A 14,367-nucleotide genomic window follows, 5' to 3' on the forward strand; every position below is an offset into this window, starting at 1 on the left:
TCCTACCGTATAATTTGTTTTTGCCAAGAATATGTGCACATGGTTTGCCTTGCATACTAATCGGCTGTTTTTGGCGCTTCCTCCATTTTCTCGCTTTTTTGTGAGCAAATAGTAGTTTTCTTGCTGATCGGTGTATTCAGAATCTTTCACGCTGTGTATGTAAGTGGATCAGTCCTTTATGGTCCAGCCCTTTATGCTTGCATCATTTGTAAATGATTTGGGCAGCATCAACAGAACAATTGATTTGCTTTCTAGGTGTACAACTAATATGGTAGGACAGGACACACAATTGTTTGACGTCCTACACCAGAGCATCTGTTGTCATAGGCTCACTGTAGACCAGGAGGGATGTACCCACTCTTGCAATTACCTACGAACTCTAAATGATCTCTTCCATAGATGCTAGTTTTAGTCTAAGGGTGCCCTTCTCATCGCGCTTTTTGCTCTAGAGAGACGTATAGTATAATTGATAGAATTCGTGTTAACTGCGATCCCAGCTTTTAAAAAGACACTGAAATCCAGAGCAGTTGTCTGGTACATGTAGGAAGTTAAGGTAGTTGTCAACAAATATTTGCTCAGTGTATTTCCAAACTGGTCTTAAAAGAAAGCCACACATGGTCCCTCACCACGAGGCTTTATTTGGTGAGAACAGGGTAGTTGCCCTCTCTTAGGAGGCTGGGGAGACGGAAACCTGTACAAACCACCAGTAATCCCACTGCTACATGTGATAGAGGTGGCAGTGATGGTGCACGTTTCCTGCAGCCCTTGTTTTCAGTGTTGTGTACTCTGTGATAGATGCTTAGTCTAGGCTTTGGCACAGTGGTAACTGTGTTCAGACAGCTGCAGACATGCCTAAAATCTAGAGCGTGGCCCGTGGTGTTGCCAGCTTTGCTTTCGTGGTCACTGGCAGCACCCCCTCTCTGTTCTTCATTGCTGGGATCTCTCTGAAAACAAAGACTACATCACATTCACTAGGATCTGTTTGTTGAACCATGTGCAGAAAGCTATTTTGTCTCAGCCTTCGCCGATAAAATTAGTGCCACCACCAGTCTTTGCTACCTTGAGTTGCATTTTGGCGCTTTAAACCCTTAGGAGGCTCGTTTGATGGTTTGTAGCAGCCGCTGCAGATCCAGTTGTCTCCGTTGGTTTGCTACTTGGAACAGTTCTTCCTGGTACTCCATTTTCCCACTTGAGCTAAATGAATTTCACCTATTTCCAGTGGTCATGGGGCGACTAAAAGGACCACCTTGATTAGTGAAATGGGAGATGCACGGCAGAAGCTTCTTTTACTAAAATGTTAATCTCCAGGGCACTAAAGAATGGCCTTGCAATGAATTATTAGACAAATTAATGAAACTGTTTCATGGCAACTGACACACCCATGAATACAATTGGAGAATTAAAAGTTTAATCCGTGATACTATGTAACTTTTAAGGTGTTGTACCTATTATCCCCTGGGCTGCATTTCATTTTCTTACCTTGTGGCCAGTGGATAGTCTTCATTAGGCCTGTACAGTTCTGTTTCGAAACAAAGAACGGGGAAGTACATTCGGAAGGGGTCTGGCATCCTTGAGAAATTGGTCATAATATTTAATCAAATATGCCGGTTCATAAAAGGGAGGTACCGAACAGTGTATTAAGTTTTCAGTCGAAAAGTCCTTATTTTAAATGCAAATATTTCAGAATAAGGTAAGCAGTTCTTCCAAATAGACATGACGTGTTCCCATTTTTTTTAATTGCTCGTCCTCTGTCTCGCATGAAATCCAAAATTAATGTGAATAATGGTTTGGTTTACATTTCTTGCTTGAACATATATCTTTCTCACAGCACAGAACAAACGTGTACTATCTCGCTTGGGAAAAATAACAGAGGGGTCTGTTCATGTGAACAGGACGACCTCGGCGAGTGCTTCCTTTTCACATTTTCCCTTTCTCCTGTTATTTCTCTAAAAAATGTATGTAGTGGGCTGGCTGTTGCTGCTCATAAGTATCCGCATGGGTTCAGAATCCAAACATCGCTATTCTGACAGGTTAGAATAGATTTGGAAAAAGCTTGGCAATTCCAATAATACACTGAAAAAGTAACTTGTTTTACTCACTCGCAATCCACTCCTCAGTCTTCTAGCTGAGGGAACGAGTTTTGCATAATGTTGCTTTACTGATGGACATACTGTGTACTGTACTGCCATCTAGCGTTCGATCTGGAATAATGCATATTGTATTTTTCAAAGTTTCATACTCGGACACCATAGCTGGCCTCAAGTCCACGGTGAAACGGATAGTAAAGTCATACCGACAGATACCATTCCTGCGTTTTCCTAGAAGACTTAGTTACTTAGGCTAGAATATAATTAAGACTGACCCTTAAATCTGGCGTGTCTCAGCTCAGACTCCCTCTGAAGTGAGTTGAGTAACTACAAGCCAAAGACAAGGCCAAAGCCCCCAAGAACAGACATTTGTAATTACCATATCCCCACAAGTGAAGCCCTTTCTCATCCCTAAGTATAAGTGATGGTTCTAGAACAAAGATGAATGTCACCACAGCAGTTGTGAGCAACGCCTCTGCCTCTTCTTTATGAACCAGAATAGGAGGAGTAGGCCCAAATGCAAATACTCTGAGGGCGAGGAAGACAGCAGTCCACTGGTCTCTCCCCACGTGGATGGAATAGCGACCCATTCAAAGTCTACTTTCCAAGACATTTTTTTGGGCCATGGGAGTCCTTTTGGGACCCCCTAAGCAGGCCTAGGAGGTCAGGGTATTTCTACCCTGCCCCCTTTTTGCTTTTTGCACATTTGTTTTACTGTTTTCTTGATGGCTGCTAACACTTCCTGGTTTGGAGTCTTGACAGCCAATTACCATACAGCTTGTCAAAGGGACGGTGCGCGGATCCTGCGCGGCCATAGATATGTGATTTTACTTTTGATTTTCTCAGCAACTACTGAACGGATTTACACCATTTTACAAAAAGGCACAAGTCTGAACCAAGGTTTGCCAGATTTGGTGTAATTCCGTTCAGCAGTTTAGCCTGTAGCTGCGGCTAAAGGTTCATATGGGAAATTGCATGGGGAAAACATGTTTTGGGACCCCCCTTTTTCTCGGCCCCCGCTTGACGAATAACCATGAAACTTTCAGGATAGGAGCGGACCGGAGCTGGCAATAAGTTTAAAAAATTTCACGAAGATTCGTCAATCGGCGCCAAAGTTATTGGGAATAGAATGTTGCGGATTTCCTATGGAAAATGGGTCCCAACTAGAACTACCAACTGGCGACCGCCAGTAGATAAAATATATATATATATATATATATATATATATATATATATATATATATATATATATATATATTTTCTATCTGGAACACTCCAAACTTTCTCATGCAAGTAAGGCACTGACTCCGTGAAATAGATGATTCCAAATAAGTTTATTCACTCATTTAGGCTGCTTGACGCGTTTCGGCGGTAAGCACCCGCCTTGTTCACAACATCATGACAGACTGTGGTTGTATTTATACCCCTTAGTCATTGCATTACATCATGCACGTTTAACTCCTGTTTCCATGCACATTTTAGCTTGTTTTTCACATTTCACACTCGTGTCTAACCCAGTTCCCATGGTGATTTGAGGCGTCGCCCTAATTAGACTGACATAGAGGAGTTATTTTCACTTTCACAGTTAATTTATTACATCATCCGCCTCCATGCGTGGTTTCGTTTCTATAGAAACCCTCCCGCACCTTGAGCCCAGTGATTTCCTCATTCCTGCCCTGTGTGTGCCTCGCTCTGCTTTGACCGACAGACCTTCGCGCGCCTAATCGCGTTTTAAATCTCCCTCGGCGCTGGTGAGTTTAGTACTCTCAACTTATTGCCTATTCCGTGGTTTTTACACCCGTAAGGACATTTGTATTATTCGTCCTTGTTTTAGATGTGTCAGGCCTGCTTTGCTCTCCATGTGTTGTTTAGCGCGTATATGAGCGGGTGCAGTGGGGGAATGCTACAAGGATATTTTGAGCGCGTTTGTAAACACACTCGGTTCTCTTTGTCAAAAGGCGCGCATTTGTAAACACGCTCGGTTCTCTTTGTCAATGGGCGCGCGGGGTTAGTCAGGGAAATAGCAGCAGGATTATTTTACTTCATTTGCTTATATGTGCTGATGCATTCCATAGCGCTAGCGGTCTAATACTGTTTGCCTTATCTCCCAGTGGACATAGTCACCCATTACTGACATTCAACAGTTGTAATATTGAGTACGCACTACATTTTTCCATTATTTCCAAGTGGACAAGATTCTAGGCGTTATTCAATGCTTTGCGCTAGCGGGTACTTGCATATCTAGCAATACATTATGTCAACAAATAATGTTCCCATTTATATTACATACATACATTTCTATTCAGATAACCAATGTGCAACATTTGCAGAAATTCCCAATGTGTTAACACATTTGTGAGTGTAGTGATTATCTAAAATGCTGCTATGGCAGGCTAAAACTGCTCTAGGGGTCATAATTGTGCTAATATATACAGTGATATTTAATTTTTAAAACTGAACAAAAGATGTTTCATGGACGGGAGAGAGGGGGGGGGGGAAAGAAGGGGGAAGCCTTCTCTTGCGGGATTTCGGGCTTATTGTTGTCATCTAGGACCATAATTTCATAATTAAAGGTGGACACTGAGTGCTTCGTCAGAGTTAAGACCATTCAGTATCTTAGAATTGAGCATTATAATATACCGTGATTCTAGTCTTCTCAAACTCTGCAGGCGGTTGCCTCCTCTGGGGTTTTTTGGCACATTGTCAATGACGAAGTATGTTAATACTCCTATGTCCCCTGCATGGGTTGTGTTTATGTGCCTGGCCACAGGGTATGCTGGGTCGTCATTGTTCACAGCGCGGAGGTGTTGGAGGACTCTGATATGTACAGGGTGGATGGTGCTACCCACATATCTTTTGCCACAGATGCAGTTTAAAACATACACCGCATGGTCCGTCTTGCAATTGTATTTGCCTCGGATCTTGTATGGCCTCTTCCTAAAGGGTATTTCTACTTTAGTGGTATTTATCCCATGCTTACAGGCTTTGCATTTTGTACATTTGCTGAACCCTTTGATTTTTGACAGCCAATCATCCGGTTTTTTAATGGCCGGTGCATTGCAGACTAGGTGCTCCCTCATGGATTTAGCTTTCCTAAACGCTATCATAGGTCTATTGCCACATAATTCTCCAATTACGGGGTCCCTCCTTACTAGCGGCCAATGCTTGGTCAGTATTTTTCTGACCTGGTTATGGTAGGTGTTAAATCCTGTTATCAGTCTAGGTGGCTCTTGTTTGGGAGTTTTCTCTGGGTTTTCTTGTTTTTTAGCGAAGAGGAGATATTTTCTGTTAGTTTTGCTACACTTTGTGTCTGCTCTGCTACATGTTTTTTGGCTGTACCCTCTCTTTCTTAGTCTTGTGAACAGGTTTTGTTTTGCCTCATCTTTCTCATCCCTAAGTATAAGTGATGGTTCTAGAACAAAGATGAATGTCACCACAGCAGTTGTGAGCAACGCCTCTGCCTCTTCTTTATGAACCAGAATAGGAGGAGTAGGCCCAAATGCAAATACTCTGAGGGCGAGGAAGACAGCTGTCCACTGGTCTCTCCCCACGTGGATGGAATAGCGACCCATTCAAAGTCTACTTTCCAAGACATTTTTTTGGGCCATGGGAGTCCTTTTGGGACCCCCTAAGCAGGCCTAGGAGGTCAGGGTATTTCTACCCTGCCCCCTTTTTGCTTTTTGCACATTTGTTTTACTGTTTTCTTGATGGCTGCTAACACTTCCTGGTTTAGAGTCTTGACAGCCAATTACCATACAGCTTGTCAAAGGGACGGTGCGCGGATCCTGCGCGGCCATAGATATGTGATTTTACTTTTGATTTTCTCAGCAACTACTGAACGGATTTACACCATTTTACAAAAAGGCACAAGTCTGAACCAAGGTTTGCCAGATTTGGTGTAATTCCGTTCAGCAGTTTGGCCTGTAGCTGCGGCTAAAGGTTCATATGGGAAATTGCATGGGGAAAACATGTTTTGGGACCCCCCTTTTTCTCGGCCCCCGCTTGACGAATAACCATGAAACTTTCAGGATAGGAGCGGACCGGAGCTGGCAATAAGTTAAAAAAATTTCACGAAGATTCGTCAATCGGCGCCAAAGTTATTGGGAATAGAATGTTGCGGATTTCCTATGGAAAATGGGTCCTAACTAGAACTACCAACTGGCGACCGCCAGTAGGTAAAATATATATATATATATATATATATATAAAAAAAAAAAAAAAAAAAAAGTATGAGGGAAGAGCTAGTTGACAATGCCCCAGTGTTGAAAAAGAAAGAACTGCCATGGCTAAAAACTAAAAATGGTTTCTTTAAGTGCACTAAGTGCAAAGCGTGTCAGTATGGCACCAATGTTACTCAGGTAAATGTGCCACACAGAAAAACCCCACTAGAGATACGAGCAAATTACTCATGTAAAACAGACTTCGCAGTCTATGTATTAAAGTGTAGCTGTAATAAACTATACGTGGGCAGTACAATACACCCGGTCCACGTAAGAGTGCTCCAACACCTTAGGACCATAAAAAACAACGACCCTGCGTATCCAGTGGCGAGGCATATTAACATGACACACGAAGGCAATGCAGACAACATAAAATATTTTGTAATAGACCACGTGAAAAAAAGCGCCAGAGGGGGAAACAGACAATTAGCCCTTAGGAGATTGGAATCACGATACATCATTCTCCTAGACAGTAAGACGCCACATGGCCTTAATGCAGATGAAGCACTTAGTGTACATTTATGATTCCCTTATCAATGTAAAACAGAATTGATCCAGTAAGTTCCCAAACCATTCCTCCGATAACAGAGATTAGAATGTAATTATATATATATATATATCTTACATGTCACTTATCTGAATTGTAGTGTATTCGTATATGCTCACAGAATTTATTTTGGTTGTCCCCGATTAATTAATTTCTCACTGTTTTAACATTGCTAGTTTGTGCATTTAACAATTAGCTCAATGTGATGTTTATGTATTACTACTCATATAATGTGTTGCCATTGCCCACTTGGGCTCAATTTCAAAATTGTTCTAAAAACTAATTGTGTGTGTTAATACACACACAATGAACCCTGTGAATTTCAAGGTTCTTGTTTATAAAACGGGCACTAGACCCAGTATTTTGTAAATTCAAGTACAACCAGGGTTTTTGTACTTACACGGCGGATTTAACTGGTTTATTTGTTTAAACACATTGTGATACATAATTTACATACTTTCACCTGATAAATGCGAAGGGTGCAATGTTTTTTGGCGAAATATTCATAATCGGCAATGAGATTAATTGTCCATTATTTACATAGCATGAATTATATGTGGTTTAACCCTTATGCTGCTTTTATTAAGTAAGAGCAGTTACACTACATAAAACGCTGTAACTTTCCAGTGAGTTTGCAACTGGTAACTATGACTACGGGGAAACCATCTTGAGATCCAATCAAATGTTGACATGTTTAAAAGCAATGACTCATTGTTTGCTCTGTGTTGTGAGCAAGGCGGCTTTGACCGTCGAAACGCGTCAATCCTAATGCACTGAGAAAATAAAATACTTGTTTCTGAACTTGACCCCACGGAGTCAGCGCCTGATTGCTATTGTTTTGGTCGGGACTGGAGAAAATATATATATATATATATATATATATATATATATATATATATATGTATGTATATATGTATGTATATATGTATATATGTGTATGTATATATGTGTATGTATATATGTGTATGTATATATGTGTATGTATATATATGTATATATGTGTATGTATATATATATATGTATGTATATATATATACATATCTACTACTGGCGGTTGCCAGTAGGTAGGTCTGCTTTTCCATAGACGGAGCGTTTTTGACTTGCTAATAACTTTGCCCCCTTTTGATGATACTTCATAACATTTCCCCCCCCCCCCCAAAGTTAATCCACCTCAGTTCCTTCCTGGAAAGTTTCAGGATGATCCGTCAAGCGGTGGCAGAGACAAAAGGGGGTTCCCAAAACCTAAAATCTCCATTCATTTTCCATAGACTTCTTCAGGCAGGGCTATAACAAAAACGGCAGAATTGCACTCAATTCGGCAGCAAGCTAGATCTTGGTCTGGAGGCTGTACTTTTTATGATTTTGCATAAATCCGTTCAGTAGTTTTAGAGAAAATAGGGGTAAAAATAATTGTATATTTTGAAAGTTGGGCTCACAAGAGTGATTAATTAAAGCCCTGTTTTTCTTTCATGATCTCATGGGAATTAGTGGCTCCAGCCAGTCTCGGGAGCTCTCTGATTGGCTGGCTGCTTAAATGTTAGAAATTAAATGCCCACCATTACTGTGAAAAATTGGAAGTGTTGCAGGAGTGAAGTAAAACAGCTATATAAGGGGGCAGCAGGAATTCATGCTGTTCCTCTAGATTTAGAGAGCCAGTGTCTAAGCGATAACCGCTGTGTAGAAAATAAATGTGTATTGTTTTTAACTAATTTTTGTGATCTCGCGAGACTCTCAGGGAATTGTGAATCGTGTAAGAGAGTTGGAGAGTTCTCAATACACTCTTAGTAGCAATGCATGTTGTGGTCCTTGTATTTGAGAGTATTTGTGCAAGAGATGAGTATTGTGATTATTAGAAGGTTATTTCTTTTTTTTTTTTTAAATGTACAATCATGTGAGACTCTGGCGGTATCGTTTAAAGTAGGAAGGAGTAAGTGATGTTTGAATGCACTCTGCTATGCACACTTGTTATTGTATGCATGAGTCTTACTGGAGATGGTGTTTCAGACTCGACTATTTCTGGTCATTTGTTTAAGAAGAGTTGAGTAGGTTTAAGGCTCTTCCCCATACCCTGCTATGCACACCTGCCATTTGAGAGAGCAGTCTGAAAGGAGAGGCAGTCCTTCCCCACACACTACAAAGCACACCCATCATTACAGTGCAAAGTCTCTGTAGAGAGGCCAGTCTCTCTCAACACACCCTACTACACACACCCATCATCTGAGAGAGGTGTAAAGGGCGTTGGCAGTCCCTCCCCACAGCAGTCATTTGAGAGAGAGGTCTGAAAGGAGAAGCCAGTCCCTCTTCCGTGAACAACCATCATTACAGAGAGAGGCCAGTCCCTCCACGCACCCTACTATGCACAACTGTTATCCGAGGGAGAGGCTAGTCCCTCTTCATACCCTACTACACACACCCGTCATCTGAGAGGTTTGAAAGGAGAGGCCAGTCCTTTGGCACGCCCTACTACATACACACATCATTACAGAAAGTGGTCTCATCAGAGAGGCCAATCCCTCTACACACTCTTGTACCTGCACCCGTCATCTGAGAGAGTGGTCGGATAGGAGAGCCTAATCCCTCCCCACACCCTACTATGCACACCCATCAAATAAGAGCGAGGTCTGAAAGGAGAGGCCAGCCCCTCTCCACACCCTATTATGCATACCTATCATTACAGTGAGGTCTCACCAGAGAGACCAGCCCCCCGAAAACTATACTACAGACACCAGTCATCTGAAGGGAGGCTTGTCACTCCCCACACCCTGCTGCCAACACCTGTCATCTGAGAAAAAGGTCTGAAAGGAGAGGCCAGTCCCTCCCCACACCCTACTATGCACACCCGTCATCTGTGAGAGCAGTCTGAAAAGAGAGGCAGTCCTTACCCACACCCTACTGCGCACAACTGTCATCTGAGAGCGAGATCTAAAAGTAAGCACAAGTCTAGTGACACATGTACTCAGAGTTACTCTTGAATGCAAAGATGTATAACTTGTTCAGTCTCTCTACACAGCTATGGTGCATTAGGATGATGTGTTTTCTAATTACTTTCACCCATTAGCTGTACACAAACTGTGAAAAATTAAGTGGAAAAGTAATCTAGTAGTTATCAGCCACAATCAAAAACAAACGAACACACTCATTGGATGATGTAATCAGTTACGTAATTCCAGATGTCATCAGTGATGTCATAAATGATGTAATGGAACGTGATGAGTGATGTCATATGTGAAGTCTATAAGTAGTGCATCGCCTGGCCGCTGCTAATTATAACTGGGGAATTTCTGTGTTTCTTTTAGGTTCAAAATGTTAATGTTCACACTGACAAATTAACCTAAATATAACGCTTCTTTAACCATTGTTTTTTTGTGGAAAGAAATATGTATATATAATATGCATTGATGAATACAGTGTATTACATGTAACATTTGTCTCCAACAGTAAATAACTATTTCTCAACTGTCACTCACTTTATCAGTCTCAGATGGATAGTATGATGGGCCCACCCCACTGGTCTTCAGACCTATTACACTTTTCTATGAATACTTATCCTTTGACATTGAGTATTAGATTTAAATTATTACATTAATTTCATACCGTTTTCTTTGAAGCAACCTACAGTGTTTCATGTTCGCAGTACCTGAAGGCACAGTTCCTCCTCTTGTGACTGTGTGCAAGGTTATTCCTTTCCCTAACATGCAATTTAAAGTTTCTGCCCTCCTATAGAAGGAGCACAGGCTGTTAGGAAGAGATAACTGCACCTTGTAACTAAAGTGGCCCTATTGTATACTGTACATTTCCACACACACTTCAGTGATTGGGAGACTTGCCTTTCATAATCATCTGCTCTAGCATTGATCGTGACCCAAAGCGATTGGAATAAACAGTTGTGGCCTACTGCTGCCAGATAAACTCTTAAGCCGCTCTTTCTTCCCTCTGTCTCCCTGCTTTCAGGTTTTGTTGACCATTTGCCTGGAGTGATTTCTGCAAAATTGAAGTCTCTTTAACACTGTTAATTCAAATTCAAAACAAGCTTTATTCGATTTTCAGAATAAAATCATGAAAGCACAATAATACAATACATTTAAGCAAAATATAATCCATAATAATCAGAATAACTGTTAATTTAATAATCCAACTAATGCACTTAATAGTAGGATTGTACTTGTGTTTTCGTGCCTGGGAAGTGTTTTTGGATTGGGCATTCTTTACTTTTGTCAGTCCTGATCATTGCCTCTATCTACAAATCTTCTCAATTATATTAAATGTCTCTCTTGTGATGTTTTGCCGCAAATTATTTTTTTCTGTTTTCTATCCACACAGGAGCCTACACATTGTGAAGCCAACCCTGACCTTATATTCGAAGATATGGAAGTTATGACAGATTTTGAACTACATCGTCTTTGTCAAGAGTTTAACAGTATCCGTGAATTCAGGCTTGACATGGATTTAATTTTAGATTCTGGGAAATTTAAGAAACTTGAAGCGGTTCTGTCAGAACTCAAGCAAAAGGTACATATGGTGGGAACAACAATTTGATGTCTAATGTTAATAAAACGGACGTTGAAACAGATTTTAAGTTTCACTTCCCTCAGGCATGTAACCAAAATATTTTAAATGACAATCTACTGAGATGCTAAATGTGAGGGCAGGTCTTCCCAGCAACGATTTAGAAATGTGGGTGTGGCATCTAACGCAGGTGCTTCTCCTGATATCATGGTGCCATGGTTATTAGAGATTCCATGTAGGGTCCGTGTATCCCAGGTGATAGAATTGTATTTGTTCAAATGTACTGGAGCAGTTACCTGAACTGGCTGGGACCTGGATGGGTTTCTTCTTACTCTGAAATAAACCTGAATTTCTGCACATCTTCCTGCCTCCTGCGTGATCCTTTCAGCTGTTTCAAGGATCTTACACTGGCGTAGTCGGCAGCTGAAAGGAAAGAAGACCCAAACAAGCTTAAATTACTCCTTTAATTTGACATTTTCTACAGGTAGAGAACGAACAACCCTACCTCAGGTACTGTCTCTTTACTTTTAACTTTTGCTGGGATCCTGCTTTAACTAAAAGAACTGGAGGAACCTCTCATTTCAAACCCTCGACTCCTTCCTAATCTTGCATGTCCCAGGGATTGGGAGCTATCGCGTGGTTTTTCACCCTTTTGCGTTACACTTGGGTGTTAAAAGGTCGACGCGGGCTTATCCCTTTGTGTCATAATATGACTGTTAAATTCATCTGAACCTCTGCCAACGGCTTGAGAAATCTGTGTTGTCAACTCTCGAGCTCTTTAAGCTTAATCTTGACTTAGTTAACATTTGGTCCCTTTGTGTTGGCCGTGTGGCAGGTCACGAAAGCTTTACGTGCTTTGTTATCTTTTGAAAGGAAGAGGAATGAGAAACGTATTTTACCTCTCGTGTTCCGCGTGTCTATCGCAATCCTTCGTAAAGCTTGAAACTCATCGGAACTCTGGCTTCATCTGTTCTAACTTCGATCTTCACGCTGCTCTTCCTTCGCTTGTCATTCTGCTCTTCCTTCGCTTGTCATTCTCTGCCTCCACTGCGCACTTAGAACCAACGCACTCAACACTACCTTGATGCTGCGGGGGCACATTTTGACGCTCCAGCTGCCATCTTGCTTTTACCTCACCTACGGTGTTGGCTTCAACTTCGCGTACCACATCTGACACGCACACAATTGCTCATTGCGGGCTACACTGTTAGTAGTAATTTGCACCCCCTGCCCTGCGTGCCGCATCTGTGACACGCACACATTTGAATGCAGTGTTTTCTTCGCATGTCACTTCTGTGACACTCATATCATTATTGTGATATAAATAATTTTAAATAATTTTTTTTCTTAAATACAAAATAATAAAAAAAAACACCACAAGAATACGCGAAAGAAAAGGGGTTTAATCCTTCTGCATTTATTCTGTATACCACTTTTTCATCCGTTCTGCATGCTCTGAAGCTTTATCTCTACTCTGCGTGTTACTTCTCTGACACGCACACATTTGAGCTTTCATTTCCTCACTCTGCGTTATGCATCTGTGGTACGCACACACAAACTGTTGTGAGCACTGAAGCTGTATCTCTACTCTGCGTGTCACTTCTGTGACACGTACATATTTGAGCCTTCATTTACTCACTCTGCGTGCTGCATCTGTGACACGAATACTGTTGTAACCAAAACTATTCCTTGGTATTTCAGTATCTGAAAGAGACACGTTAGTGATAGATTCCTTACCTTAGAATATCCCCAGGTGTCAGACTGGATCCGGTAATTTTTTGCGTAGCAGTACCCTTGCGCGTCGGTATGCGTCGTCTGCGGCTCTGCGTCCGTTGTCGGCGCCGTGATGGCGTCGTCAGAGTACTTAGACGCCGCCTCCGCGTGCTGACATCAGTTCTTCTTTTTTCCGCGCCAGCAGCGCAGATACGGAAAAAGGGGTACCTTAGTCACTTTTTGACTAAACTTTTTGATCCCTTTTGATCATTTTTCTTGAGTCTTGCGACTCCGGACGGTGCCGATAGGGATGCCAGGTTTCAAGCCTTGTGAGGATTGCGACCGACTGATGTCAGTCACCTACCCTCACCGTTGGTGTCTCCACTGTCTGGGCGTCGACCACGACGACAAGACCTGCTCCGACTGCCGGGCCCTGACTTCGAAAGCTAGGCGGTAGCGGTCCCGCAAGCAACTCGAACTCCGGCAGTCGGCCCCGCGCTGCGAGAGGTCCCGGTCCCAACGGAGGTCGAGGGACAGGTCGCGGGGTAGGAGCCATCACAGCTCCAGGAGTCGACATCACTCCTCCGGGTCGAAGTCGTCGTCGGGTAAGCACAAGAAGTCGAAGAGACGTCATCGCTCTTCCGACGCTTTCGCGACGCGGCCGGGGGTTCGGGTGACACCGCCCACGGGGCTCCGTCTGAGTCGTGGGCGTCGCGGCCTGCTCCACACCCTCCGGTCCCTGGGCAGAACGCGACACCGGGCGAGATTGAGCGCTTCCTCATGGCCATCAGGTCCCTCTCTTCCCCGACCAGCTCCGTGGCGCCATTCGGGCCCAGCGGACCCGTCTGGGGGCCCTAGCGAGTCGGGTGCTTCGGCCCTGACGCCGCAGGCCCCACTGGATCCGCTTCGGGATCCGGGTAGTCGCCGGTTGATCTGACGACCTCACCGGCGCCGATCCCTCAGGTGTCACCTCCGGCACCGTCCTCGGGCGGCGCCGTCCCCGATGCCTCCCTTGCTCCGGTTCCAGCGTCGGAACGGCGCCGCTGGGCGCCCCTTTCGACGCTGCTTGGCGAGTTTACCTTCTATGAACCGACCCCATCTTTTGACAACCCTGATTATCAGGAGATGGGTGATGAGGAGTATTGGGAGGGGTCTGAGTACCCTCTGACACGGGAGTGTCAGTCCCAAGAGGACTGGACAGGTGGACTGGGGAATCCAGTGGTCTGGACACCTCACCAGACACTGGCTTTGTCTTGCCTCCTACCGTGGCTACGGAGGAGGGGGCAACCTACAG

At 43.2% G+C, this 14,367-nt stretch overlaps 1 protein-coding gene across 1 annotated transcript in view; it reads left to right on the forward strand.

Moving 5' to 3' along the window:
* SMARCAD1 (SNF2 related chromatin remodeling ATPase with DExD box 1) overlaps window positions 1-14,367 on the forward strand; it is an 833,806-nt gene that overhangs the window by 671,802 nt on the left and 147,637 nt on the right. The window contains exon 20 of the mRNA XM_086961941.1: window positions 11,175-11,363. Coding sequence (XP_086818067.1) covers window positions 11,175-11,363 — 189 coding nt within the window. The remainder of the gene's footprint in view (window positions 1-11,174; window positions 11,364-14,367) is intronic.

The sequence above is a fragment of the Lissotriton vulgaris genome, chromosome 3_1 (assembly GCF_964263255.1).
Source record: "Lissotriton vulgaris chromosome 3_1, aLisVul1.2, whole genome shotgun sequence".
NCBI classification, from domain to species: domain Eukaryota; kingdom Metazoa; phylum Chordata; class Amphibia; order Caudata; family Salamandridae; genus Lissotriton; species Lissotriton vulgaris.